At 37.4% G+C, this 27,063-nt stretch overlaps 1 protein-coding gene across 5 annotated transcripts in view; it reads right to left on the bottom strand.

The window, feature by feature from the left end:
• LAMA2 (laminin subunit alpha 2) overlaps positions 1-27,063 on the bottom strand; it is a 377,777-nt gene that overhangs the window by 268,233 nt on the left and 82,481 nt on the right. For all 5 annotated transcript variants that reach the window (XM_062572565.1, XM_062572567.1, XM_062572564.1 and 2 more), the window contains exons 2-3: positions 16,026-16,196; positions 11,802-11,914 (exon numbers count right to left, since the gene is read on the bottom strand). In XM_062572565.1, the coding sequence (XP_062428549.1) occupies positions 11,802-11,914; positions 16,026-16,196 (284 nt within the window). The remainder of the gene's footprint in view (positions 1-11,801; positions 11,915-16,025; positions 16,197-27,063) is intronic.

A 27,063-nucleotide genomic window follows, 5' to 3' on the forward strand; every position in this document is an offset into this window, starting at 1 on the left:
CATTATTATTTTTTCTGGGAGCAGTTCAAGAGCTGCCAACAAATCTAGGCCACTGCAGGGATGAGGAAAAAAAACACTGGTAAGTCAGATTCAGTGTTCTTCACCAAGCTTTGGCCTACTGTGCATGTTATTAAGAGTAGCAGTATTTTACCCTCTGGCGTATACTGATATTTGGACAAATACTTTTACATCCTGCTATTGGCTTAAACAAAAGGCAATTAAAAACAACCTCAGGCATATTTCATCAAATCATTGTATCAGCATTAGTACAATCGTGCGAAGAGCTACACGCCATTCATACGGCAAAGTGCCTTCTTGCTATTACAAATTGCTCCCACTCTCCTAAATCTTAACTAACACACAGAACATTACCAAAAAAGCAACTTGGTCAATGAACAATCGATCTGTTAATACATATTCCGCTGGTTTTTGTTACCACTAGCTTTTATACTGATCTTGCCTGAATCTTGTTGAATTCTTTCAAGTTTAGCATAGACCTTACATTTTAATAACAATTTCATGATAAACAGCTAGCTCCACAGCAGCACTATTATATTTCATGACCACCAGCATCAACTGCAAGTGGTTTTTTCAAAGTTAGCTTTTGATTCACTATAAACTACTCATTCATGACATTTCTCAGCAAGAAAAATCTGTTCAAGACCCAGCTTCCATTGATCCCAATATTTGTCATGCCACCAGGCTTCCGGACTCTCCTCAGGACCAGAATTGCCGAAAATAAAAATCAGAAAAAATGTACCAACGTGTGCTATTCAGGATTCAGAAGCTATAATAGCGTATTTAGGATCTCTACCTGAAACTACTTGCCCAAGGATGAAAAGGTGAATAATACTTCTGGTAACATCCAAAATTGGAAAGGGAAAAACGGTACGTGTATTTATTGTAGACATCTAGGCAAAATTTAAGGCAAAAAATAACCTCAGAAAAGAAAAACTATACATTCTTGAACATTTTTTAAATCTTTGTAGGTGTGTATTAGGATAGGAAGCTGAAAGGAATAGTTTACTTTTAGCAATCTTTCTGACAAAGCACAGAGCAATAGAATCTGTAAAGACGGGGCAAAATAATTCTGTGGAGTTTTATTGCTAATACAACTACCTGACCTAGATAGCAGCACTGTATATGGTAAGCATTACAATCGATCTTTCAGTACTATAAAGGCTTCCTAGCATTTCAGGATGCGTTGTCTTATTACTCCACCCAAGAAAATCATTCTTTTTTAGTGCTGTTGAAAAGTCAACTTGAGTAACATTGCTAGCACTTATTTATTAGAACATCCAACGGCTTAATGCAGAAGGTTCTACTGGAGTTACAGCTGGCATAGTTGTGCACTCTTGATCCTTGGCTAAGAATACGTTCAGTTTTCTTTAGGCTTCCATCTGAATGATATGAATATGGGAAGCTTAATTCTGAGACAAGAACTGAGCCCTGGATAACATCTGCCACCAACATGCATGCATTCTGTTCAAGCATATTCTCTCCTTCCAACAAAGAGAAAGCCCAAGAGATTTCCACAAAGGTGGAAATCTACATGATATGAAATATACTTGCTAATATATATAAACCAGGTAGTTCTTACAGGTATTCACTGTGGTGTCAAAATATTTACTACAGTTCTGTTTGTTTTCTTGATTACTAATAATTATATTTCCTAGCCATGTTTGCTATAAATCATCACTGGCATATTTATGTGCTGTTTATTTTTTTTTTCAAAGCACTTCATCATAAAATAACCTCAACTCCAGTGGTTTAGCTTTAGTTAAAAAGAATATCAGAATGGCAAAGTATGCTTTGTTTCACAGATATCCAATTATTCTATTAACAGAACATTATGAATCTGAATAAATGCAAGCAAATTATTAAAACGTTCAGATTCAAGTCTGTAAAGGCAACCAACTAACTATCTACCTAAATAAATAAATCATTTTTATAACTAGCATCCAGTTATGAGTGCAAAAATTGGCTGGGAACTTCAACAGAACAGAACAGACATCATTCTTTCCTATATTAGTTCCATGATTTCATTTTCTTGGTTTATTTACATCTTTTAGGGCTTTTGCATTAACAGTCCATTGCTAGTTAGGTATAACTGAGTTTGAGAACTGGCCTTGGGATTTTTTTGAAATAATTAAATGCTTTGTATTGTCAAATGTTTACATTATTTTAAATCAGAATGATTCATGTGCAAGAAATACTAAAATATTCAGGATGATAACTCTAAGTTACAGGCATGCACTGTATCTCACAATACTCAAAGCTCACAGATTAATATTTTATACTTTAAAGTTTTACAATCAGTTGAAGCCAACACAGCATGCCAGCTGCTCCTGAGAGGAGTGGAACTGATTTCCCTACCACCTCCAGAAATATGTTCTGGGCCCCTCCCTCATGCTAACATTAAAACTCACACAGCAAGCCAAATTAGAAAATTGATCTGGCAGAAGCCTATCCCTCCAAAAGACAAGACTAGTTTTCAGCCAGCTCAAGGAATTGATCTGGTTCACTGCATGGCTGCATCAACCGTTAGTGCCAGATCAAGGCATATAAGAATGCTTAGCCAGGCTGGGGATATGCAGAATTGGGTTAAAGTAATCATGAAACTGCAGTGTTTGCTTCTGTTCATATTTCTCTCTTTAGACATTTGAGAAGATGGACAAAACAGACTGACATTTGCTGGTGAGATGCTTCACAGATTGGATTTATTTTAATTTCTATGAGGTTACTTTCCAGTTTGGAGACAAAGAAAAGCCACTTTATCTTTACAGAAACTTCTACAGAAGTGTCTCAAACATTTAAAGCACAGGATTGTTAGCAAAAAAAAGAAAATTCCAACTATAAACCTAAATAAAAAGTTTGGGCATATGTTTACAAGTTTAGTATGTGAAGACCAACTGGTATTTAATTTTACTAATTTAGTGCTTGCATCACAAGACTAAATAGTGTCATGAACCTTCTGTTTGTTCCTTTAGTTGTTCTGATATTCGATATCAGAAGTTCTTTGTAGCAATCTATCTGTAATTCTTTTCCATTGAAAAACCTCTTTTATTCTCCAGAGAAAAGAAAATATAACATGAAAATCAAAGACCCTTTGCAATATGTATGAATATTTTCTGTACCACTGTGTGGCTAGTGTGCAAAGACTATCTCAATATGGTCGTGGGGCACAATGTTTTTGATTCTGTGGCTGTTCTTTGGTTAACTATTATCGGTTAAAACAAAAACTATAAACCTATATTCAATGAAGTAGTGCTGTTCTAAAGTATCCTACCATCCAGTTTACACTGTATTTCACTGTGGCTGTAAGAGAAACCTAAGTCAATCCTTAAAGCATTAGTCTAACCAGATCTAACTGTGCAGGTCAGCTGGGCAGACATAGGTCTGCACAACGTGTTCCATTAGCTTTTGAAACCAGACAACAGGGTTCAGGAACAATATGGTTCCTGAATGCAAAAATCATCCCACAACTTCTAAGTGGTCAAGACTCAAAAACCTGGCTATTCTTCCCTCAAGAAGGAAACAGATTGGACAGGGATGCAGATAGCAAATTCATAGTCTCTGCCACTTGCAGTATGACACAGTTCCTAGAACGTGCATTTTCAGTCTAGCTTTGGACTGGGACAGTGAAACAAAAACAATCTCACTTGCTAGAAACACAAAGAAATGGCTAGTCAGGAAATACAGCTTTATGTTTGAGATTACACAAGTATTCCAACCCAATCCCTCCTAGAACAATCTTCTTGTAACCTTCACAATCAAATCTGAGAAGGGAAAGGAAAGAGTGTCAAATGTGGGTAGAGAACTGGTGATGAAAATAACAATTTAATTGCTCATACAAGGTTTCATCAAAAATAGCCATTCCTTAAGATAAACGTAACCTGTATCATTCTGGCCACACGTATGGACAACTTCAACCTAGTTCTGTATGACTGTACCAGTCGCATTGGCCTCATGTTATCCTTAGTAAACAAACATGTGACCTCTGCTGCTGTGTGACAGCGATGAGCTCTGAAAAAGAGCTGTGCACCTGCAACAGATGGGGCTAATACTGTGCATCAGGGGATCCAACGGCTGTAAATGTTTCCTTTAAACAGCTATCAACACAGTCTTACTGACAAAGCTGAGGAACAAACGACAAGCAAAGTCTCTTCATAGAAAGTTTCTTCTCTCCAAACACAAGACAGCAATATTGCCCGAAGTCATGGGGGAATGCTACCATTTTTGTGAACCCAGCATTTGATAGGCTTTATGCAAAATCTGGACTAGGTTCAGATGCAAAGTTTGCAAGGGCACATCCACATTAGCTTTTTTGTTCAGATAAGGAGCATGCTTTTGAAGTGTATCTCCTGACTGCCCCAATTTAACATGCTTTGGTTCACATCATGAATAGATCTTGGAGCTCACAATCTGCATTCCTTTCAGATAAAACTAAACCAAGAGAATATGCTCAGAAGCATACCAGATTCACTTGAACTGCTAATGGACATTCAGGCCACAGTCCAGAACAGAGTCAGTTCAAAGTAAACCTCCTGACAAGTGGACAGTGTGGAGCCCAGGTCCTCAGCATCAAAAAACAGAGGTCCCCCCCCCTCATTGTGCCACATTCTTCACTCATGAAGACACAACCAAGTATCAATATTCGTATTTTTTCCTCAGTTGCTTTCCAATTTTACCCAAGTGTTCAACAGAGGTCATATTTCATGTTGTGTATGTCAGTGAGTCTTCAGCACAGCAGCAGATATAAATTGCATGCAACCCAAAATTCAAGCTTTCGGTTTTTTAAATCAAGTAGCATAAAGCATGGTGACTCACAGTCTTTTTTTTTGCATGCGGTATCCATAACTCAGCTGTGAAATACTACTTTCAAAAGTGTACTATATGTTACTTCTGATGTTTGCAGTTGCCTTACACATAACAGCAAGGAGTCAAAAGAAGTATTTTGCATAGAACTCTTCCTCCCTAATGATTTTTTTTCAGCATGGAGGTGAATGTGCGTGCACACACACACAAATCCTTTATTTCCTTTCATTAATAGAATTTTTTTCCCTTTTAAGCTCTTCCACAGACTGCCACACTGAGCTTTTATAACACTAGTCTGAGTCCTATCCTGTTATTTTCATGTCCCAGCCTGAATTTTTCCATTCAGCTTGTCACAGTTGCCTAGTTCTATCATGTCTGTCTATTGCCACAGAGCCTCTTACTTATGCAATCTTGTGTGGATATTTATGCTCATGGGCACTCAAGTGAATCAAATAATGAAGGAAAAAAATAGTTTAAAAATCCTCTATCTGAATCATATCTGGGAAACATTGAATTACAAAAAAATGACTTAACATAAGCATAGTACTGCTGTCTGCTCTTCATAAATGTTTTTGAAAATGCTTCTGAGAAAGTCAAGCATTTTTTTCCTATTTCCACTTATTCAGTTCTCTACATAGTGTCAGAAATGCCACTTCCCAAAGTATTACATGTGCCCCTCAAATAATAAAAGTTCATGATTCTTAAAAGCTTATATTCTAAAAAGTATTGAAATGCACTTCATGAGAAAGAAGAAATGGGACTGCAGTGATTTCTATCCAGAGCCAGAACACACAATTTTTCAGAAGCATTTTCTTTTTCCTTTTTTGGAGTGGGGTGTGTGTGTGAAGAGGAGGGGTAGAGGGAGAAGGAGAAGTGAAGAAATTGGACACTACCAGCACTTAAGGAATTCAAATTTGATGAACTGCAGCAGCTTTATAAGGAAAATGACTATATAACTTAATGATTCTTACTCTCGAACCAAACCTTACGAGATTCTGAGGAGTTTTAGTTTCTTTAGAAAAATCTATCCTCTTTAGAAATATATTTGGCTGGAAAGGATTACCTAGACACAATCTCTGGAAATTAAGCTGTAGATATTAAGTCCAGAAGTTGCTGCTAAAACATCAACTCTGGCTCCACCTGAGCTACACAAATGCTACAAATCACATAAAATATTCCAGCACCCTTAAAAAAATATAAAGCTCCTAACGACATAAATAGGCTCCTACCATAAATATCCTTGCAGTATCAAGGATATTGCTAATGTCCTAGTTTCCTGCAACAGCAGGGAATTTGTTAATACAAGTGTCCTGATGTGTGTAGAAATCAGAAACAGATGGGCTGACCACCTCACCTCTGAGAGCCAACTGGTCTTCCTGTGTATTTGCCAATTTTCTTTAAAGATACTCTGCTAATCTTCCACAACAAAGTGAAATCATTAAACCACTAGAGGATTTGGGATAACATGAGTATGGGGAATATGTTCTCCCTGGAAATCTATGCATTTCCATTTTGCTAAGGCCTTTCCCTGCACTTAACAAAAGAGCATAGCTCTTTGAAGAGAAGGAGCTTATAAATAAGAGAAGGCTTATTTCCTATCCTCCTAAAAATTGCACTCACTGGACCTGAATTGCTTCTGTTGCAGTTGAACTACCCCTCGTTCTTAAGGCCAAACCCACACTTCCCGCACAACCAGCAGGAGCAAAAGATGCAGAACAGCAGACCTATTCTCTTCATAATTTGTGAGCACTTCATAGATGCAATGATCATAGACGCACTGATGGACTTAGCCTGTTGAAAACAAATCTGCAGTTGCACTTTCAGGAACCAGGGCAGCTCAGGTTTGAATTTTAACCTTGATTTAAGTTTGTCTGAGTAGTCCATGCACATAACAGAGGAACTTCTACCAAATAAATCTGTATTCATCCTTTGACCTGCTATGCAGTTGTTGGATGAAAAGCATTGTAAAAATAATTTCAGATGTAAACCTATAGATGGTATTGCAGAAAACTCCTGTAAAATAGATAAGCCACAATAATTCTGAAAATGGCTAAACTCTTAAAAATTAAAGAGTTAAGAGCAAAGCATAAATAAGCAAAGACGCTCAGAGCCCTGCCCAATAGTCCCAACTTTTAACTCATAACTTCTTCATGGGGTAAATATCAAAGGTACATTAGTGAATTAGAAGCCTAGCCTCCATTACAGATAAAATTTCTTTAAAAATATTACGTGACATCTCAAATGTGTATGTGAAGGAAACCTCTGCATTTTCCCAACCTGACCAATCTGCTTGTGCCTTCTAAAGTTAAAGAAATATCTCTTCTTCAAACAGTTTATTAGTTACTGTTAACTACCATACAGCATTTTTATGACTATACTACACAATAAAGTAAAAATATGTAAATGCCCCCAGAGGTCAAGCATTATTAAATGAAGGAATTGTAATTATTTTTCTGATTTTTTCATGAAATTAGGATATGCTAAAAGCACTTCATGTACTGTCATAATTATTGGTAATAACACACAAACTAATGCATTCCTGCAATTTACAGTCCATTACTTGTAAATTTGTCATTTGTTATTTCTATCTAACAAAAAGAAGCTAAGCACTTTTGTACTGAAGCAAGACTATATCAACACAAACATTGCAATTACTGAATCTCATATAAGCCAAAGGAAAAGAATGATATTTTTTTTTCAGTGAGGTGTCAAAGATTTCTTGTGACCTTCCTCCATTCACCACTACGTACTTCTAGCCGGAGGAGAAATCTCAGGTTTTACTTTATTACTACTTTATGACTACTTTATTAAAGTCTACAATGCCATATATATAAAATAACATGTAAACAAAAGTTTTCTAATACTTCTCAAAACTCAGACAACTCTATTTCTTATTAGCAAGACATATTGAACATTCCAGAAGCCAAGCAAGTTGCAGCATACTTGTTAAAAGGAGACCACGTCAGCATTAGTCCTGTGAAGAGGAGTGCTAATCTTTCTTTGAACAGTAAGCAGAACAACATGGAAAAGAACTTGAGCCCTATCTCACTTAAAAAGCAGAAACAAAAACCAATAAAACAAACCCATATAACACCTAGTGCTCTATTGTCACTTTGCTGTCAGCTGGCACACAAAGAAGCCTTTGAAGTACATTTGAACGATCTGAACTTACTGTTTAATATAGTCACAAACTCTGTAGTTGCTAGCTTTTAGGATGTTAAAGAAACCCACAAACTTTAGGAAGTATACATGTTTGGTTATTTATTAAGACAATCTAAATACTGACACAACAGGAAAAACAGAAATTGTAATGTTCAGTGGACCTGGCCTAAACAACTACACAAGTAAAACCTCTGGCACAATGAACACCCAGGATGCGAATTTAGTTCTAATGCATGAGAGCTATTTACACATTAATAAGCCATAGCCAACTATAGAGACAATCCTGTGTTGTATTGGCAAACCAGTGAATAATCCTGAAAGTTCAACTGAACATTTTCAATTAACATCCTGTGCCTTAACAAGTTTTAACTTAAGCTTTCTTAAAAAGGTTTAGTCTCACTGAATACAAGAGAAACGCACATGGAACACTGTTGCAGATATGGGGGCAAATACCCAGATTTATGACTCCCACGAATCAAGACAATGTGGGCTCCGAAGTCAGAATGCAAAAAAACCATGTGTAGCACCCTCCAATTATTCCAGTGCAAATGATAAGATGTATTTATAGGTATGTTTATCTTTAGATAATTTAGATGACAGTTTGTTTTCAAGAAACTAAAGATAAAAACTACAAATGCAGGCAAAATACTCTTTGATAAACTTCACAAAACTTCTGAATTCTGGACTAAAATTAGGACTATGAATTTTTTGTGTGTATGTATGTGCATACACAGACACCTCCATGTCTTGCCTTTATTTTCATTTTATTTTCTACCAAACTATTCTTTATTCAAGTCTCTGTAAATGATAATCAGCTATTGTCCTTTTTAAGGAGGGATAAATGAGAAGAAAGAAAAGAAGATGGGCAGTCAGGTTCCAGATGAAAGATATAAACCAATAATAGTACATTAAAACAGAAAAAAATCACAGAATCACAGAATGGTTGAGGTTGGAAGGGACCTCTGGAGATCATCCAGTCCAACCCCCCTGCTCAAGCAGGGTCACCTACGACACATTGCCCGGGATTGTGTCCAGACAACTTTTGAATATCTCCAAGGAAGGGCAACCTGTTCCAGCGCTCTCTCACCCTCACAGTAAGTAAGTTTTTCCTCATGTTCAGATGGAACTGCCCGTGTTTCTGTTTGTGCCTGTTGCCTCTTGTCCTATCGCAGGGCACCACTGAGAAGAGTCTGGCCCATCTTCTTGACAGCCTCCCTTCAGATGCTTATACATATTGATAAGATTGCTCCTCAGCCTTCTCTTCTCAAGGCTGAACAGGCCCAGCGTTTGCAGTCTTTCCTCATAGAGGAGATGTTCCAGCCCCTTCATCATCTTAGCAGCCCTCTGCTGGACTCTCTCCAGTGGCTCTGTGTCTTGTTTGTATTGAAGAGCCCAGAACTGGACGCAGTACTCCAGATGAGGCCTCACCAGGGCTGAATAGAGGGAGAAGATCACTTCCCTCGACTTGCTGGCAATGCACTTCCTAATGCACCCCAGGATACCATTGGCCTTCTTGGTCACAAGGGACACTACTGGCTTATGGTCAACTTGCTGTCCACCAGGACTCCAAGGTCCTTCTCTGCAGAGCTGCTTTCCAGTGAGTCAGCCCCAGCCTGTACTGGTGCATGGAGGTTATTCCTCCCTAGGTGCAGGACCCATCACTTGCCTTTGTTAAACTTCATGAAGTTCCTCTCCTTGCAGCTCTCCAGCCTGGCAAGGTCCCTCTGATCAGTGGCACAGTCTTCTGGTGTACCAGCCACTCCTCCCAGTCTTAGATTATCAGCAAAATTGCTAAGGATGCAGTCTGTCCTTTCATCCAGGTCATTGATGAAGAAGCTGAACAATATCTGAACCAGTATTGATCCCTGGGGAACACCACCAACTACACACCTCCAACCAGACTTTGTGCCACTGAGCACAACCCTTTGACTTCTGCCATTCAGCCTGTTCTCAATCCACCTCACTGGCCACTCATCTATCCTGTACTTCCTGAGCTTGCCTATGAGCACTATGTTATGGGAGACAGCGTTAAAAGCCTTGCTGAAGTCAAGGTAGACAACATCCACTGCTCTTCCCAGAGAGTCATTCCATCATAGAAGGCTATCAGATGGGTTAAGCAGGATTTCCCCTTGGTGAATCCATGCTAACTACTCCTGATCACCTTCTTTTCCTCCACATGCTTAGAGATGGCACTCAGGATGAGCTATTCCATCACCTTTCCAAGCAGATGGAAGAGGAGGACTGGTCTGTAGTTCCTTGGATCCTCCTTCTTGCCCTTTTTGAAGACTGGAGTGACACTGGCTTTCTTCCAGTCCTCAGGCACCTCTCCTGTTTTCCATGACCTTTTAAAGATGAAGGAAAGTGGCCTAACAATAACATCCACCAGCTTCCTCAGCACTTGTGGGTGCATTGGGGCCCATGGATGTCCAGTTTGTCTAAGTGATCTCCAACCTGATACTCCCTGACCAAGGGAAGGTCTTCCTTTCTTCAGACCTTCTCTCTTGTCTCCAGGGTGTGGGATTCCTGAGGACTGGTAATGACTGAAGCAAAGAAGGAGGCATTCAGTACCTGTACCTTCTCTGCGTCCTTCGTCATCAGGGCCCCTGCCCCACTTAGCAACAGGCCTACATTTTTCCTAGTCTTCCTTTTGTTACTCGTGTATTTAAAGAAGCCCTTCTTACTGTCCTTGACATCCCTTGCCAGATGAAACTTCAAATGGGCCTTGGCCTTCCTAGTCCTATCCCTGCACACACAGATGACGTCCCTACTTTCCTCTCAAGTGGCCTGTCTCTGTTTCCACCTCCTGTATACTTCCTTCTTTTGTTTGAGGTTTGCCCTTGTTCACCCACGCAGGTCTCCTGCACCCTTTGCTTGACTTCTTGCTCACTGGGATGCATTGTTCTTGAGTATCTATCTCAGTGAACAGATCACAGAGGAAAGAGAAGGTGGAAAGGAAGCTGCCTCTCTAAAAAGGCAGAAAAAGAGGCCTTCCCTTTTTTCATTACACCGGAAAACAGATTAGGTCTCCTTTGCCTCTTTCAAGTTGCAGATCAGTAGAGGCAAGAGACAATTTTAAGAGGAAAATGAAAATAATTCTTGATCATCTAGTTAACTGAATATCAAGATCATCAAGTTTAATAACATGATGAATAACTCCGGTATCAGATAGTTGTTCTATATTTATTTTAGCATAATAAAAATAGAACTAATTTTCCTTCAGCCTTCAAATCTTGCTTACACACCTGGATTTATCTAGCATTTTTGTAAGCATCAAATAATTTTATTCTGTAAAACTACAGTTCTCAAGCAGAGATTTCAGTAATGAGAAGCAATTTATTTAAGGACTTTGTTAGCCAAATTCCTCGTTTTACTCTCCAGATTCTCCCTCAAAATAACCCAGTGCATGTGCACCTATTTCCAGCAGAGCTAAAGATTATATTGTTGGAATGTATAGTAATTTGTTACTAAAACAGTAAAGAACAATTGTAAACATAAACTTTAATTTTTCCCTTTAAACCATCTTTTATTTGTCTTTAAAGAGTAAAACCAGAAGCAATAATGAAAAAAATCCTGAAAATGTTACGTTTAAAATAACTGTTACTTCATAAATGTGCATATAAACTATTTTTAATTCAATACCTTATATTACGATGAATAGATCACAGTCAGCATTATCCATATTAACAGCCAAAAGCTACAGAGGAAGATGACCATGACTTCATGATACAAAAGCAATAGAGCGTGTTGAAGAAAATAATGTAAATGAACTATTATGTAAGAAAGAAAGCCTTTGCAGAAACAAACAGACAGCAGAAGTCTACCTGTTTAAGGTCCAATGTAATAGTCACGTAATGATATTCAATCCCATTCTGGATACTAGGGCTTTGCCACCAAGTGTTCTTGCCATCAATTGCATTTGTTATCGGATGTCGTTCTGTTACAGTAGTAGAAACACATAAAATAAACATAATTCAGAATTGTTAAGAGATATAAATGGTTTTAGATCTAAAATCTAGATTCAAAAACAATTATTGAACTAATGAGGTAGCACAGTAACATAAAAACCAGGAAATTTATTTTTCCTTTACTCTAGGGTTGCAGTCTTGTGCTTACTATTACTAAGACAGTCATTTAATGTCAGCAGTCTAATTTTGGTTAGAATCCAAAAGGTGATTCAGAACACCTAATTAAATACTCTTGGAGGCTCCACTGATTATGTAGAAAACGTAGGCATCTAAATCAAATAGTATGAGCACTTCCTGTGATCTTCCGAACAAAAATTTAAAGTACTGTGAAATCATTAAATGGTGGAATGCAAACAACAAATCAGGAATCTGAGATCTGACTTGCAGGGAAATCAGATTTACAGTAATATGGGTACTTGAATTTCTAAGCTATTTCTAAGCACACAGGGAAATAACACAGAAATCACTACAGAATATATTTCTTAACTAGAAAATAATCTAACTCATGTACATGCATACAAAGATAGTTCTCTTGGGAATAAACCATCAGCTCAAAGTCCAAGATGCATTATTTTTCATGTCCATGTTTACCTTGTGTTAGTGGCCCTAATAAAACCAGAATAATGGGAATATAAATGCACCCACAGCATGAAATTCTTCACAGATTTCAAGATGAAAATATTGTAAAGGTTAGAGTAAAATACTGTAACTTGCTTACACAGTATTTTTTTTTTATGTTACGTAAACTGCATTTAGCCAAACCTCCAGGTCTTCCTTTTGGCCAATTCTTGTTTTTGTCTTGTATAAACTGGAGAATACCATAACCTCAAATTTAAAGGATACAGAGGATCTAGTCTCCTATATTTTGAAGTCCCTAATTGCCAAGAGCAAGAGTGTATATTACAGGGAAAATAACCAAAAGTTATTTCAAATATAGTAAGCTTCTTTGACCCAGGTTCTATTTGCAGGAGCGTAGAGAATATAAAAAGGCAGAAGAAATTCTACCTCTCTTATTAAGAAGAGGTAGAATTCCTAAAATGAGAAGTTTTATTTATATAAAACTGAAATACGTTTTATTATCAGGCAGTCCTACAATTCTAAAGAATTAATTCATTTGCTTGTTATTCTGATTATTATTTAACTCAACCAGCCAGATTGATAGTCTTTGTGTCTCTGTTATTTATTACACCAGCCACCCGTGGAGGACAGGAGTCCTAGTTCATTAAGGAAAGACAGAATGTCTGAACATATTTAAAGATACAATTAAAGTGCCTTGTGGGAGAGAGGAAAGGCATCAGCCCTCAAAATTGAAAATGCCAAAAAGTTTACTTAAATATCAGATTATTCAGTGGCCTGAGTTGGCACCAACATTTGCAAGTCAGAATACTTACTGGTGCTATAAGTGCTGTTATTAGTGGCATTATCTTTATACTGAAGAGAGTAACAAAGAAAACACCCACACTTTACATGTTGTCAATTCTCACAGCTCTGATCATCTTTACAAACCTTGGCTTTCAATGAGTCCTAGCAAAAACCACCTGCAAATCAAACTCAGAGCTCCTCCGCGATTGTGACAGAAGCTGTCTAATTGGAAATTTTGAGGTAAGTCTCTTCAGGTGAAATTGATATAAAGATACGTCATGAGAAGGCGGGCTGGGAGATGAATTAACAATTAACTATAATTACCATTATGAAAGTTTAATCATAATTAATTTGAAAACACTGATTAATTGCTGGCATGTTTTTCCCTATTTAAAAAGGAAAAGAAAATAATACAACATTTGCAAGAAGAACTGGATTGCAAATGCAGTTCAAGGACCAGTCTCACTGATGGATGATAAAGGGGATAACTTATAGAGTGAGTCCATCAAATCGTACTCTTTAATTTGGGCTCACATGTGATTAACCAGGGAATTTGTGTTCATTTTCTACTACAGTAATTAAGGGGAGGAACAGCAGACTCACACATTCCAGGGGGATCATTTAAAGTCTGGTTACATTACATGTCTCTCTTATTAATGAGCCATCTCTGTTTAAATAAAGCACTTCCTGCTGCCAAATGAACATTTCAAAACCTTAAAATGAGATGTGGCTGGCAACGGAAGACCAGACTTTCTGAAGCCAGGCAGATTCAATTTTGCATGAGGGTAGGAGTTGGGGAAAACACAGATACAAAGTAGTCAGGTGTTTATACATACATAAATATATATACACACACATATACATGCATACATGCACACATACATACATACATACATATAAATGAGTCTATGCTATCTAGTGTCATAGGCAGAACACAGGGACAAAGCAATGCAGCTCCGTTTCAGATTTGCTTTGTGAATTAAATAAACTTGACAAAAAACCTTTAATGCACCTCTAAAAATCCATCTATAAAGAACGAATCTATTGCACACTGTTTCTGCCAGTCTAAATGTTTCCGAAAAGCCCTGAAAGCTTCTCCAAATGACAGCTACTATTATAATGTAATGTATCTTTGAATGCTTATATCGTTACAATAAAATCATATGACCTTTCCTCAGAAGGCAGTGGTTACTACAATTAAAGAAGATATCAAAATCTGGAAAATTGTCTTGGGAAAAAAACATGTTTCAGCTGAATTCAGACAAATGAAGTAGTCTATACTCAGGCAATTATAATGAGCTGTCCAAATTCAGGACGGGGAACAACTGGATAAGTAGCCATTTGGCATAAAAGCATCTGGGGATTATAATGGAGCACTGGCTAGACATCTCTAAACAGTGTCACATCATTAAGAAAGTGAAATAGCTAAGTAGAATGTATAAACAGGAATATAATCTGTTCATTCTGAAGCAAACCATCTCTATTCAGTGCTGTTAAGAGCTCAGGTGAACTTTAATAATGATTAAAACCTCTACAGAGAATTCATATAAATTCGATTTGCATAATTAAGAGTTCTAGAAAACACAACCTGTGAAAAGAATGAAAAAGCTGGGATAGCTTAGGGTAGAAACTAGGCAGAGCACTACTAACAGCTCTTAACTAAGTAAAAGATCTTTGTAAAGAGAATGCGAATAGTCTACTCCTTGTATTGACTGAAGTTAGGGCAAAAGATAACATACTTGAATTTCATCACGGAAGACGCAGAATAACTATTAGGAGGGGGAAAAAAAGCTTTGTAATGAGAAAAATAACTCTAGGACAGATGGCCTAGGAAGGAAGTTTCTAAGGCGAGGCTAAACAAAGTTCTGTCTTGGAGTCTAAGCTGCTTCCAACACTGCATATCTTCAATGAAAAGCTGTATCAAGTGTCTATCCACTGGTCTACTATTTGCAGTGCAAGCCTATACACACACACACAAAAAAAAAAACGGCACAGTTAATGCTATTTACATCTTTCACTGAAAGGTACTTGTACAATCATTTCCTACTTCTAATCTTTCTTACCATTCTTAAGTGGTTAGAAATATACATTCTGAACCAGCAGATAATACTCATATGTGAAAATGGATTTTGCTTGTCGCTAGTCTTTATAAAAGCACCATTAGCAAAGATCAGTTTTAACATAAAAGAATAAGGAGCTAAACCATGCAGTGCTCCATTATCCATTTTTGCTGATTCAGTGAAACTGAATTAACATTAAACTAAGAAGAAAAATATCTCAGAACACAATAAAGTAAAACTGGAGTTAGCCCTAAACTGAAATTTGAGATGTTAATTAGACTAGCCAAAATGTTCAAGATCCCCATGTAGGTATAAAGGTAAAAGTAATTGCTTTTCAATTAGGGGGATCATATACAAAGAGAATTCCGCAACAGCTGTAGATACTTAACTCTCCTAAATCTGAATTTAGTTGCTCCAGTTTAAGTTTCCAAACTGGAATCTTCAGTTTGAGGCATATAATCAACAGGTAACAGATTTTGGAAAAGTAGTGAAAGACACACATAACGTAATTTAAAAAGAACAAGACAGATTTTCATATGATCTGTGGTTTTGTTTTGTTTTTTAATCTCTCCTCCATGACCAGTCAGTTGATCTTAAAATCCCTGAATGTCTGTAACCTTAGGAAAAAAATCTAATAAAATGAAAATGGCACACATACGATGTGGAACTCTACTCCTTTGATCACAAATACGGCACTGAGGGTTCCTCGCAGGCTGTCCAGGAACATGTTCAACAAGTTTGCAGTACATTTCCCGGCCTTTTTCTCCACAGGTAGCATTGGTTGTGATGAGAGCATTAGTAGCCAAGTTCAGCACTGCAGGAAACAAGCCTGCAAACAAAATATATAAAAAAAAAGATCATAAACAGAAACAACAGAAGGGACAGTAAGATGAATTCAGTAGTACAATCAGAAATTTTCAACATCCATACGGCATTAAAGCAAAAGGCTTAGTTTTCAACAGTTATGGAAGTAATGAACAACAGAGAAGCATCAACAACTTTGTTTTTGAATCCAGAATTTAGACATCAGAATAAAACCATTCATACTTGTGGTTTTGTCCTCATTCTCCTCTAAAATTTAAATCAGTATGTACAGGTTGTATCTGAAACAACAGCAGAATGCCAGGGTAGAAAGTAAGGTACGGAAACATTCAAAACATGTATATATTTTTTCACAACCAAATCATTAGCTTGTGTGCCTGCCCAACTGGACATTGAATCACTGTATGCAAATTACCTATGACACCTCTTTGTTACTTTTCTTTTCTGTTTACATCTTCATGGAAGAGCTTTTTCTTCAGAGGCTGCATCACTTGATTTACCCTGTATTACTGTCCATTTAGGACTTCATAGTCACTCTTCTCAGCAGAGGAGTAGAGCAATTCATGCAGCAACATGAATAGCATCTGTGTGTCTGGTTTGCTCCCTACCACCCTTTCCTCAAGAACTGGATAATATAATACAGCATTGTATCTTTTATAGCGGTACTGCTATTATTTTTTTCAGGTGCATACACTGCTTGGTGTATTATAATTCTCATTCAGCACAGCACTTAAGCATGTGTCTGAGTACTCTGCTGAACTGAGTTCTATGTAGCAGTAAGCTATAAAGATTATAAACTATATGAGGAACAGTCAATAAGTTGGGTCTACTCTCCCTCCGCACCATGATAAAATTTATCCATGGAGACAGATTGATGTGATGGGCTGAATGTATACATTGACCTTTCACATTGGAAATCAATCAGTTTTGCATCCTCAAAAACGTAATTTGTCATGGCTACAGGTTAAACCAAAGGAGAAAAAGAATTCCTAGGTATGGATTGGAATCACCTTTGCATTTATTTCATGACAATCTCCATTGGCCCCAAACCCACCTTTCTACAATTCAAACATCTTATAACCCTATTGCATTCTTCTAACTTTTAAAAAAAGGCTTTAACCAAAACTGATTTTGCAATTGTGCATTTATAAAGCTTCCTTTATAAAGACTTTCCTTTCCTCCTCCATAGATGGATTAATATAATGCTATTCAACTGATTCCTTTTGATCCTTTTAACTTCATCTCCTGATTGTCTCTGCAATTAACCTGTATGACATTTAATTACCAAGCTTGGTGGTCATGGCACAGCTGTCCTGTGACATTTTAAGTTAGTGACTCTCATGCTCACTTTAAAACCATGTTAAACATACTGCTTGAGCACAGCATCCAATTAGTTACTAACTTGTCCAATTTGTATAGTCAGTCAATAGCTGAGATTTTATTGATTTTGTAGCTTGCTTCTCCTTTATAGATTGCAGCTTATTTTCATTGCATTTTAAAAACTTTGATTATTCTTGTTGTATTTTTATTCAAAGCATCTAGTGATATTTATTGCTTTCTACAACAGGGGCACACAGTGAAACCTGTGTAAGCATTAGCAGCACAGATGAACTGTTAATAGCTGTGCAGCTTCTTTTGATGACTTACAGCCACATTGTTCTCCTTTTAGGCTGTGTAAAGTTAATAGTGTAAAAGCCAGTAATCATTTAGTCCTAAGCAGAGTCTAGCATTTGGTTTAGAGTGGAGCAGCTTACTTCTTCAAAGGGAACCTAGTGTAAAAAGGACAAAATGATCCTTCACGAAATGAATTGCAGTACACGGCAACAGGAAAATAAATCCTTCAAAAAATCCAGTGGAACGGGCGAAGAACAGCACAGGAAAACTCTGCAGATTCATGATTTATAAAAACAGTATACACATAACCCTTATGTGTCTATACACATACTGTATCAAGTTTTAAGTTTTAAATTTAAGATATTAACATAATTTAAGAGTACTTAAGTTTATCAGTTAGAGCATAATTTCATTCTCTGGTAACCTTTTAAATACAGTGCAACTTTGGGCAAAAGTTGCCCGTTCAGCCTTGCACATTGTGACCAACCAGTAAACTCCTACAATGGAAGAAGGCCCAGCAGAGCTGGGCAAGGGCCGTGTGCCCGTGAAGCCCAGGGAAGAATGTAGGCAACGACTGACTACAGCTGTTGCAAGAAAAGTTGAATTTATACCCCCACACAGCGGTCTGGAGGTTGGCCATTGTTCTAGATAAACAGCTGTGTCAGTTGACCGGTTCAACTGACTACATCACACTTGAGTGACCAACTGGTTGTGGAAATGTTTCTCTCCGAGTTCATCAAGAGTGTGAATGTCTCCCTGAATTAGCCAAACCAGCACAGGTGAAATATATATACGTAGGTCAGCCTACCAAAGAGAGCAATGGGCTTGAGCTGGTTTCAACCCATGTACTCCTGCCAGGATCCTCCTTGTGACTGGGGACGCCCAGTGCTGTGACAGTGAGTGAGTGTTATAGAGATTGGTAACGCAGATCACATTTGTATTGTGATTGAACTAAGTATTGCAACTGCTATACTTTGCTAAGTGTAACTTACACTCGTAATGCGATCTCAATATATTGCTCTATCACTCTGCTAAATCAAAAATCCTGTTTAATGTCAAATATCTTCAAGTAAATTTGATATTAAATCTCACCCCTTCCATGCATGGAATATCTAAAAGAACCTGGTCAGAGAATGTTTGACTCTGACAGATGTTTCACTGGAAAGACTGTATCAAGACTGAGGGAGGTGGTCCTTCATCTCTACTCAGCACTGGTGAGGCTACACATGCTGTGCTGGGTCCAATTCTGGGCTCCCCGGAACAAGGGAGCCAAGTACCTACTGCAGTAAGTACAGCAACCAGCCATAAAGATGATTAAGGGACTGGAGCATCTCTCATATGAGCAAAGGCTGAGAGAGCTAAGACTGTCCAGCCTCCAGAACAAAAGGCTTTGAGGGGATCTTGTCAATGTGTACAAATATCTAAAGACAGGGTATAAAGGAGATGTTGCCAGACTCTTCAGCAATGCCAAGTAATCAGACAAGAATCAACAGGCACAAACTCAAAACACAGGACGTCCCATCTGAGTATTTTTTCTGAAGAAAATACTTTTTTATTTTGAGGGTGACTGAACACTGGAACAGGTTGCCCAGAGAGGTTGTGGAGTCTTTATGTTTCGAGATATTCAAAAGCCTGGGCACAGTGCCAGGCAGCCTGCTCTAGGTGACCCTGATTGCGAGTTGGACTAGATGATCTCCAGAGATGCTTTCCAACCTCAATCTTTCTGTGATTCCAGTGTCCCACAGAAAAGAAGTGTGTCATGTTTCACTCCTTGCAGGGTCACAGGAGTGGATCTGACAGGCAAAGAGCAAGAGATGCCCAAAGTGCTCTTACACTGAGCCCAGCACCTAGGGTTTGGTATTGAGGAATTTTCCAGCAGTGGCATTTTAGCAAGTTTAATTTAAAGCTTTTAGAATACTCTATGCCTCAAAGAAGCACAAACAGCATCTTTGTTTTGGCCTGGAGTTTTTCTTGGAGGAAGCAAAGGGAGCTTTTCTGTATTAGGTTGGTATTTAGAATGGGAGAGAAAGTTTATTTTCAATTGGGAGAGGAGGTAGAATTCACATTTTCTTTCCTCTACCTTGAGTTTCCTACCATGAGAAGCCATTTTTGCCATCAAGTCTCAGAATACCTTGATGTAACTATTAACTGTTGTAAAATGACCACATTTCTTTAAAAGGGGCATTCCTCTGACATGCAGTTTGTTTTCTGAATTGTGATTGATTGGAATATGTTGATTTCCAAGAAACACGACCCAAAACCTATGCACAGTGATTTATTTATTGATTCCTAAGAGGAAATCTGAATCTGCTTAATGACTGATCTAGATGGAGTGCTGCTTATCTGGTGCAGTAGTAAAGGCGCTTTGAGACTGAGCCTGGAAACCTCTACAGCACAGCTCAGAACGAAGTCATGAACGTCAGTGATGTTAGTCTACTCAAAAGAAGCAAAAAAGAGATACAACTGAAATCAGAACTGGAAACCTATAGAAATTCTTCTCTACCACATTACAGAAGGGCCTTATGATGCATCAGCTGCTTTCTGTATAATTTTTATTCTGTGCCAGTCTGCAGGTTTTCTTAGATGCTCAGAGGAATGAAGACAGGCTATAGCTGGAGCTGAAGCAAGTGCTTCGCAGAAGCCGTGGAGGCACTGACTAAGCGGTACGCTTTACTCTGGGACATACTGCTTTGGGTAGCCCAAAACAGGGCCTTGGCTTTTATTTGCATTTGATGTGCAAGACTGATGGAAGAGAGGAAGCAATGCTTTTCATAGTACTGTCTGGCAATTTATATATATATATAATACTTTCACAACATAGATTCATGAGATTCAGGCAAAACAAAAGATGAAAGCATTTGTTGTCTTGAATCATTTAATTAGGTCCTTTGAATTTGAAATGAAAATGTGAATGTTCACAATGTTAATAGACACTGTTTAGACTTTTTCAGACCTTGTTCTAAGTGTTTACATCTATTCAACCATACAGCAGCAGGAAATAGACAGCGGAGCTAGAGCCACCACAGTTCACTTTTTAGAGAATTTTGACTTATTTTGCACGAGGATTATTATGTGGAAAAAACATTTAAAAAGCAGTGTACTAGTCCTGTGCATTTTAAAACTCAGTTTCTCGCCAAATTATAAAGTTTATTTAGTTACCAATCTCACTTTGAAATCTACTGCCACCTTGCTATGAAATACTTCCAAAAACCATCATCTGCTCTAATAACATACAACTCTTCATTCTTTATTGCCAAATAACTTTGGTAGTCACTTGCTCCAGTGCAGACTGGGTAAAATACCTCCAAGTCAAAAAGTCATTATCTCCATTTTGTGAGCTGAAAGTGCAACCAGAGAAATTTGACTCCTTTCAAATTCCAGCTACTACTCCAGCCTTTTCCCTTCTTTTTGTCATTGGTAAAAAAGAGATTAGCATTCATTTCTACCTTTTAAAATGCCAAAATTCTAGCAATTACATGGAGAAAACTGATAGAAAAGATGACTTGTACTTAGAGAGTGGCTCTAGTGGTTCAATTTCTGTTTTTACAACAGGCTTCTGTTACACTAAAAAAAAAAAAAAAGAAAGAAAGAAAAAAGCAAAGTAAAATAAAATCCAGAGTCTTTGTCTCAGATTTCAGCCCCTGGGTTGGAACCATGAGTTCATACTTTCATTTTCCACTTGGTGTCTATAAGCACATAGCATATTCCAGGGAGCTTTTAGAGAGTGGAGGTCTGACAGAGAGTTTATTTAGTGTTAATAGATGATTAAACTATGGAAGGAAAATAAAACAAAAACTAATCAAATTCTTTACAATGGTGTATCGTGCAAGGGAGATCAATAAAGTTTGCAAACAAAAAATGAAACCTACTCAGCTTACTACAGATGATAGAATATGAAGTCAACAGAAACAGTTTTAGGAAAAAATTTATAAAGTTACATGGCAATAAATCAAGAGGAAAAGGTGATTTTTGTCTACAAACTCAAGTTTCCCCTTGCCACTGTACTACTTAAACAGGACTTGGTACCAAAGTGGTAAATATGGTATCAGTTTTTAGGCTGATAAGATCAAAAGGCTTCTATGTCAAAGGAGATCTGAATGTTTTAAAGACAAAAGTAGTGGATTCTTAGACCAGTACAAAATACTGAGTCAAGCTGTTTCTTACAGAGGCCTCATAAGAGTCATACCTTATCAATACTGGAGATCTTTGTAGGAGCTGGCAAGCACACAGATGGGGCAATCCCCTCCATTCAACATATTTGGATTAACAAACAAATTTTGACAAGATTCCTCTATGGCCTTGAGAGGAGCTAAGCTATCAAGACATATGAGGGAAGGACTGCTCATCAGATAATTACAACAAAAAGAAAAAGGAAAATGGGGAAAAAAAATGGAATAACCCAGTGATCTTTGCTGAATCCTGTTCTGTTGAACAGTTACACGGATAACTTAGAAGATAAAAAATAAGGTGACAGTTTATTGATAATATAAATTATTCAGAATAATCAAAATTAAGACAAACTGTAAGGAGTTGTAGAAAAATTCAGTGTGGTGTGTTTGGGCAATAAAATGGCAAATGAAATGTGGTATTACGGAATGCAAATTAATACACATGGAGAAAACATGATAGGCTCTACACTAACTCTTACCATCCTTGAAAGACTTATAACAGATATTTCAATTAAAATACTAGGCTAGTAGTTAGTGCATAAATATGCACAATTACATTACATTACATTAGTGCATAAATATGCACAATTACAACTCAAATACTCTAAGAAATTCTCCATTTCTCATCTCCAAAAGAGATGGTAGAGCTAAAAGAGATATCAGCTTCTGAGGGTAGAGATTAATAGCAAGTCTTCACACTGTCACTGAGATTAGTATGAGTTTTTCACAGGGAATAGAACTGGCTAGGAGGTGTATAGAATTATATAGATGTATATAAAATCATAAATGGGCTTAGCAAGTCAATGCTTGGAAGAAAACAAGCTAAATTTAGACACTCTTTTACCACATATTAGGGGTTCTAATTCAAATCATTATACAGAAGCTGTTTTCTTCATTGATTGGGGGGGTTGCTTGTTTACAAATAGGAGTGTTTTTCAATATAATAGAAATTAAATTCTAGAATATATTGCTATAAAATGTTTCTATTCCAAGAAGGAAGAATGGGTTATAGAGCTATCAGACCAATGCACAGAACAAGAGTCCATCAGGGACTATTAAACATGAAAGGTCTTGTGTTCAATTTTCAGCTCCCTAAATCAGGAACAGGCTGTTGCAGGGTTTTATTCAGAGAGGTATCACTGTACTCATTCCCTTCTTCCTTCTTTCCTAAGGAACTGCTCCTAAACCTTTCCAGTATCTAAGACTCGAAAGACTCAATATCTGTTCCTATAGATACCTGTAGTTGATTCTTACTATGGCTTGTAGCATCTCTAGCCCAACATCAAAGTTTACCTAAACTGGTGTACAAACTAGAACCTTAGTTTTGTGTGGAGTTGTTATTGTAACCATAATATTTTTGCCAGCATTCATTTTTTTCCACTGCCCATTATCCTCTGTACTACTTCAAAACACTACCTTACATGCACAGAGGTCTCATTATTGGTTACTGACCCTACCGAGCCTCAGAACAGTCTCCAAGATTTGTGATTTCCTTGCAATTTTCTGCAAAGCAGAATTGCCTAATTCATTTTCTTTTTATGTTTTTCTGCATCTCACTGCATAAGGGAACATAACAACCTAGTTTCAAATGTTTTCTTTTATGTACTTTTCAGATTTCCTCACAAACCTCTAGCTCATAAAAGCTCAATGAGTATCAGTGGAATAAATACCACCAATGTGATACCTGGCATCCTGCCCTGCTTCATCACACCCTATTACCTACTTCTCTGCCAAACAGACAGATTTGCCACATGCTTTATTGTGATAGTTGAGGTCAGCAGAAGCACATGGGCTACCCAAATAGCTTGTACAAGACACTTTCATAAAGCCTGTCAGCTGTTGAATTCACTCTCACTCTCTCTCCTCCCAAATAGCCCTATTTGATTGACCTGCAGAGCACGCCACAAGATGTAGCTGATTTCCTTAGCTGAGAGAGGATAGAAAGATTCTGGTGGGAAATCAAAGATATTAACTATATCTCCAGCTGCTGAATGGTGATTATAGGTTCATTATGAAGTGGGGATAGTCGCTGGGGTAACCTACTTCTAAAATGTGTCAAGGAGCAGCTACAGAAAGGAGGGGTACTGAGGGTAGATATGAATCTAAACAAAATAAATACTTTCTACATGAGTCTTCTTACCATTTACCAGTGCTGACTCATATTTTTCTTTTCCTTCTTTTACATAAACTTTACATGGAGAATTGCAAACACTGTTTCAATCACCTCACCATCCTATATCTCCAGACCAATTGGTAGGATATATCATACTAGAAGGACACTCCAGAACTAGAATGGAAGCTAGCACCACAGGAGAAGAACCAAACCAAGATTACAACCTCTGGTAGACTATTGTTACTGGATGGAAGAAGTAGCAGCCACCTTGAGTGAGAAAGAAGAAAACATTGGTTAGAGATAGGAGATGGAAGACAGCAGTAGCAATTTCTGCATGGGGAGAAAGGAAGGTACTGTCTAACTGTGTGGGGCAGACTGGAAAGGAAAGAAGAACATGCAAAGAGAAAGACCACTGCAATTACATGCTAAAAGAATGTTCTATAACCTTTCCTCTTGACAGATAATGACTGGCACACAAAATTTTGTATTCAGTATTATTTAACATCTAGATTGTGATTACAGCAAAACTGTGATAAGATCACAGTCCCATTTTAGTGAGGGCAAAATTAATATAAATGGAAGCAGTCCCTGCTGCACACATATGCAAGATGTTAACTTTAAATTTTAATTATTGCTTTTTCAATAATATTTTTAAAATACTTCCAAGATAGAAGACAAGTTTTGTTTTACCAGCTTTAGGATTTCTTTTTGTCTTATTAAAACATTAGAATGGAGAAAATATTTTTCTCCTTCAAAGAAAGCTCTGCTAAGACCAGCATTCTCTTCTAAACAGACCAATATTTGGCATTGTATATTTTCTTCAATCTTCTTCTCAAAATATCCTTAGTCTCTTCAAAGAAGCAAATAAAACAGCCTGCCTAAATATGTCTAACTTTTCAAGCCAATCACCCTAGTCTACAGAGTACTTTGAAATGTTCATGCAGTCAAGCAGAGCTGTTTGCCACTGAATTTGTGTTAAAAAGACAAAAGGGAACATGTCAATTTCCGATGTTCTAAGAAGTGTCACCAGAAAAAGAGACACTCGCCAGCTGTAGTGCTAAGCTATGCTTAGTGTGTGGGAACACAGTGGGGAGAAAAAACTGGGACAAAACAAAACGTTGCAGTGAAGAATAGTTTCCAGCTGTGCACCATAGGGAGTAACTTAATGCACTCTAGCCACAATGTAGATGAAGAGTTTTATACAAGCAGAAAATAAGTCCAATTTGAAGAAATAGCTATCCAGACACAACAGAGCTCACAGACTGGAAAAATTGACACTATGCCCATTTGTCCAAAGGAAAACAAAATTGAAAAGCAAATAATTCAGTCCCCATTTATGCCTGTTGCTCTAAGCTATTGTACAAATAGTAATATTACATAGCTCTCCTTTTTCCTTCAAAAGGAAGAGGGAATGTAGTTTCAGGTGTTGGGTGGTTTGCTTTTATTTTTGAGTAAATTTCTTTCTTCATACTGAGGAATATTACACATGCCCTCCCAAATTTTTAACGTAAGAGACGTAGTATAAAATCCTACAAAGGAAGTTTGATAACAGAGCTTCCTAGAATCCTTACAAAACAACAGAGGCATCTAAACAAGGCATCTATCTAGAAATATTACCTTGCATCTCCACAGCTTTCAGCATTCAAAGATCTCTAGGGATGTTGTTGGTCTTAATAGCAAAATACAGTCAGTTTTAACGATTGGAAACTGAGTGAAAACCTAATACTGGCTTAACCCAATATTATATTGTATAAAAGATATGTAGGCATCCTCCTAGCTTTGTAATGGATTCTCTTTTTCTTAGAGTTGCCACAGAAAGCTGCTTTGCAAAATAGAAGAGGAAAAACACAGCTAAAGATGAAATCCCATCTCTGGCAGCCAGGGCAGAATTCCCACTGAACCCAAAGCACAAAGATTTATGAGAAATCCCATTTTCAAAAGTATTCATATGTCCAGTCTGAGTCAGGCACCCACTAAAAACTAAAGAACAAAAACATGTGGAAGTCAGACTTCTCTCATAACTTTTTGCCATCACAAGAGCTTAGCACAGTAGAATAGATTTACCAGTAGGATTTACAGTTCCACTAAAGCACCAGCTCAGTTTTCTTCTGAGATTTAGTATAATGGACACACACCACGTATGTAAGTTTGGAAAGCTAAGTATTAATGGGACATTAATTAGTGTGAGCTTTGCATAAAAGGAACAAAGTTCCACCGATTATCGAATATATGTTTGTACTGTGGCTGAAATTGAAAAATGCAAAATCCAGGTTGGATAAATACCTTAGAAGGAGTGTGTTAGCCACAGTTATTTACTTGTATTAATTAGCCACATGACCTTTATTAAAACCCATGGGATGTAGTAATACAGTCCTAGTCAGCCAGCAGGCCTAACAAGAAAAAGGACCTCTGAGACACAACACTGATCTACAGCAGAAAGCGCACCTCCAGAATTCTGCAAAATCATGTTCATTGAAGCCACACTGCAGAAACAGTATTGGAGTTACTGTGGCCTTAAGTCTCCAAAAACCATCAACTTAAACAGAAAGGCTGAAATGTATGCTGTATCCCTTCATGAGAGGCAACATGCTATGGAGGCTAACAACGCATCTACTCATCATCTAAAAAAAAATCAAACTGAATTTTGCACCATAAAAACAAAGTGTAAATGGAAAATCTGATCTCACTATATGTAAGACATTCCTTGCACTTACTTTTATCCTTAAGGATTCAGAAGAAAAAAATTTAAATTAAGTTTCCCTCAACTAAGGAGTTTGAATAAATATTGCATTTGCATCCAGTTCTCATTGCTTGAACTGATTTACTCCTGAAACCTCTTGCTGTTATGCTATAATGCCTTACATAAACATATTGATAAGGATTCTAAAAGTTTTAATTCATATACTGGTAAATCAATTAAAAAGAGTCTTTGGCAGTTCTTCTAGCTATTTTTATGCAAAGTTCTTAAACAGCTTTTA

The sequence above is a fragment of the Rhea pennata genome, chromosome 3, assembly GCF_028389875.1.
Source record: "Rhea pennata isolate bPtePen1 chromosome 3, bPtePen1.pri, whole genome shotgun sequence".
In the NCBI taxonomy this organism is placed as follows: Eukaryota; Metazoa; Chordata; class Aves; order Rheiformes; family Rheidae; genus Rhea; species Rhea pennata.